Source organism: Littorina saxatilis, linkage group LG8 (assembly GCF_037325665.1).
Source record: "Littorina saxatilis isolate snail1 linkage group LG8, US_GU_Lsax_2.0, whole genome shotgun sequence".
Lineage (NCBI taxonomy): Eukaryota > Metazoa > Mollusca > Gastropoda > Littorinimorpha > Littorinidae > Littorina > Littorina saxatilis.
Genome location: NC_090252.1, coordinates 16,233,939 through 16,236,438, shown reverse-complemented (window position 1 = coordinate 16,236,438; position 2,500 = coordinate 16,233,939). Strand labels below are relative to the sequence as shown.

At 38.2% G+C, this 2,500-nt stretch overlaps 1 protein-coding gene across 2 annotated transcripts in view; it reads left to right on the top strand.

The window, feature by feature from the left end:
* Positions 1-2,043, top strand: part of LOC138972905 (very low-density lipoprotein receptor-like) — a 20,036-nt gene extending 17,993 nt beyond the window's left edge. For both annotated transcript variants that reach the window (XM_070345569.1, XM_070345568.1), the window contains one exon: positions 284-2,043. In XM_070345569.1, the coding sequence (XP_070201670.1) occupies positions 284-300 (17 nt within the window). In that variant the 3' untranslated portion in view covers positions 301-2,043. The remainder of the gene's footprint in view (positions 1-283) is intronic.
* The last annotated feature ends 457 nt before the right edge of the window (positions 2,044-2,500 follow it).

Here is a 2,500-nt window from a genome sequence, read left to right as displayed (position 1 = left end):
TAGAAAAATATATTTAGTATTATTTTAAAACTATGGAACAGCAAATCTGTGTACTGCTACAGAAGTACTGCTACAATGGGCCACTTTTTTTGCGAAAAGTATCTTTCAGAATTGCAATGAAACTAAACCGAAAATAAATACTCAGAATTGTACTGACAGTTTACTGAAAAGAACTGTTACACTTGTTAAATAATTGCGCTGACACTTTTCAATTGTGCTCAGTGGTGACCGCATTGTGTTTTTCCAACTTGCACTGTGGTGACCATATTATGTATTTTTTCAGGCCAAGAACGCAAGTGAACGGGGACAGCAATCACCACCCACGTTTGTGACGTGCTGAAACCGGCTATGGTTTTAGAAACTTCATTAGATTAACATCTTGGCATTACACATCTAAAGCAGCCTGACCTACAACACTTAAGATAGCTATCTTCACAAACACTTTTTCCAACCTAAAGGTTATATAAATACCTGATTGTCTAAAATATGTTTGTTTTTGACAGCAGTGTTAATTGAAGTTTGTTTTGCATTATATTCAAGCAACTATGTAAGCTTAAAGGCAAACATCGGCGAACAGTATTTGTAGCGCTAGGTTCTCGTGTTGGTAACACTTAATGTAGCTCTGTGTCTTCTACTATATCAAGGCATGGTCTCCTGGAGACGTATGTGCGGCTTTAATTCCGAAATGTTACACAAGCAGCATGACCAAGTCACACATTTCCTTCAACAAGTATATTATTGACATTTTGTTTTATCAGTCACCTAGCTGCTTTCTGTGCAGGTGTTTCTATCAATCAATTTTGTACATGTAAATGTATTAATGAAAAACAACAACTATTCTTCACTGGAATCAGACAGGGAAGGACTATGGATTTTAACTAATTACGTGTGTTATAGAATGCGCAAAAGCGGAGCGACTTGACCCACACCAGGATCATGACACCCCCCAAACAAAGGTATGTTCTCATAAATGGGCTTCCCCCTCTTCATGTTCCCAGTTAAGATTTACATCTGTTAAGTAAAGACACGGACGATCAACAGACAACGCTGTAAAACTATAATTTCAGAATGCAACAGCTGTATAGGCAATGTTCATAATCCTCAGAATGCAACAGCTTTATAGGCAATGTTCATAATCCTCAGAATGCAACAGCTTTATGGGCAATGTTCATAATCCTCAGAATGCAACAGCTTTATAGGCAATGTTCATAATCCTCAGAATGCAACAGCTTTATGGGCAATGTTCATAATCCTCAGAATGCAACAGCTTTATGGGCAATGTTCATAATCCTCAGAATGCAACAGCTTTATAGGCAATGTTCATAATCCTCAGAATGCAACAGCTTTATGGGCAATGTTCATAATCCTCAGAATGCAACAGCTTTATGGGCAATGTTCATAATCCTCAGAATGCAACAGCTTTATGGGCAATGTTCATAATCCTCAGAATGCAACAGCTTTATGGGCAATGTTCATAATCCTCAGAATGCAACAGCTTTATGGGCAATGTTCATAATCCTCAGAATGCAACAGCTTTATAGGCAATGTTCATAATCCTCAGAATGTTACGATGGAAACATTGCTTCGATAAATTAAAAACACAGACAGCAGAGTACGTAAAAAGAAACGTGTTTTGGTCTGCAATGCCATTCATTTCGACTGTGCACATATATTACGACTTGGAATGTTGTACTGCCTGGTTTAGTGAATTGTGTGTGATTTGGTACGCATATGATTATACGCCCTTATACCAATGATCATAAATTGAAGAACTCAAAACTACATCTGGAAAAAAAAGACTTTAGCACAGCCACCCTCAAACACGATCAGTTTGCAATACAAATAATAACAAAATCACACAATTCAAAAGCTACTATTCCCATTATCAATAGTGTAGGAGTGTGTAATTACATTTTGAAACTAAAGACTCTAGTTTAAACAATTGTATTAAAATAATTACAAATAACAGCATGCCAACAATCAATTGGAAAAAGCTTTATCTTCTGGTGTACATGCGGCTGCAATAAACGTAACATCAAAGCACTCTAAGCGTGCGTGTGTGTGTGTGTGTGTGTGTGTGTGTGTGTGTGTGTGTATGCGTGTGTGTGTGTGTGTATATGTGTGTGTGTATGTGTGTGTGTGTGTCTGTGTGTGTTTATAAGTATATATGTGTGTGCGTGTACGTGTGTGTATACGTGTGTGGAGGTGTGTGGAGGTGTGTGTGTACGTGCGTGTGTGTGTATGCGTGTATGCGTGTGCGTGTGTGCGTGTGTGTGTGTGTGTGTGGGTGGGTGTGTGCGGTGTGTGTGTGTGTGTGTGCTTTTGCGAACATGTGTGCGTGCGTGCGAATTTGTGTTAGTGCGTGCATACGTTTGCGATTGGAAATAGCATTTAATTATAAATCAATCCAAATCAACAGGTGTTTGCCTGCATGTGAACCAAAAATCAGGGCTTATACTGAGTGTTTTGTGTTTATTTTATTATTATTCTTATTGATTGT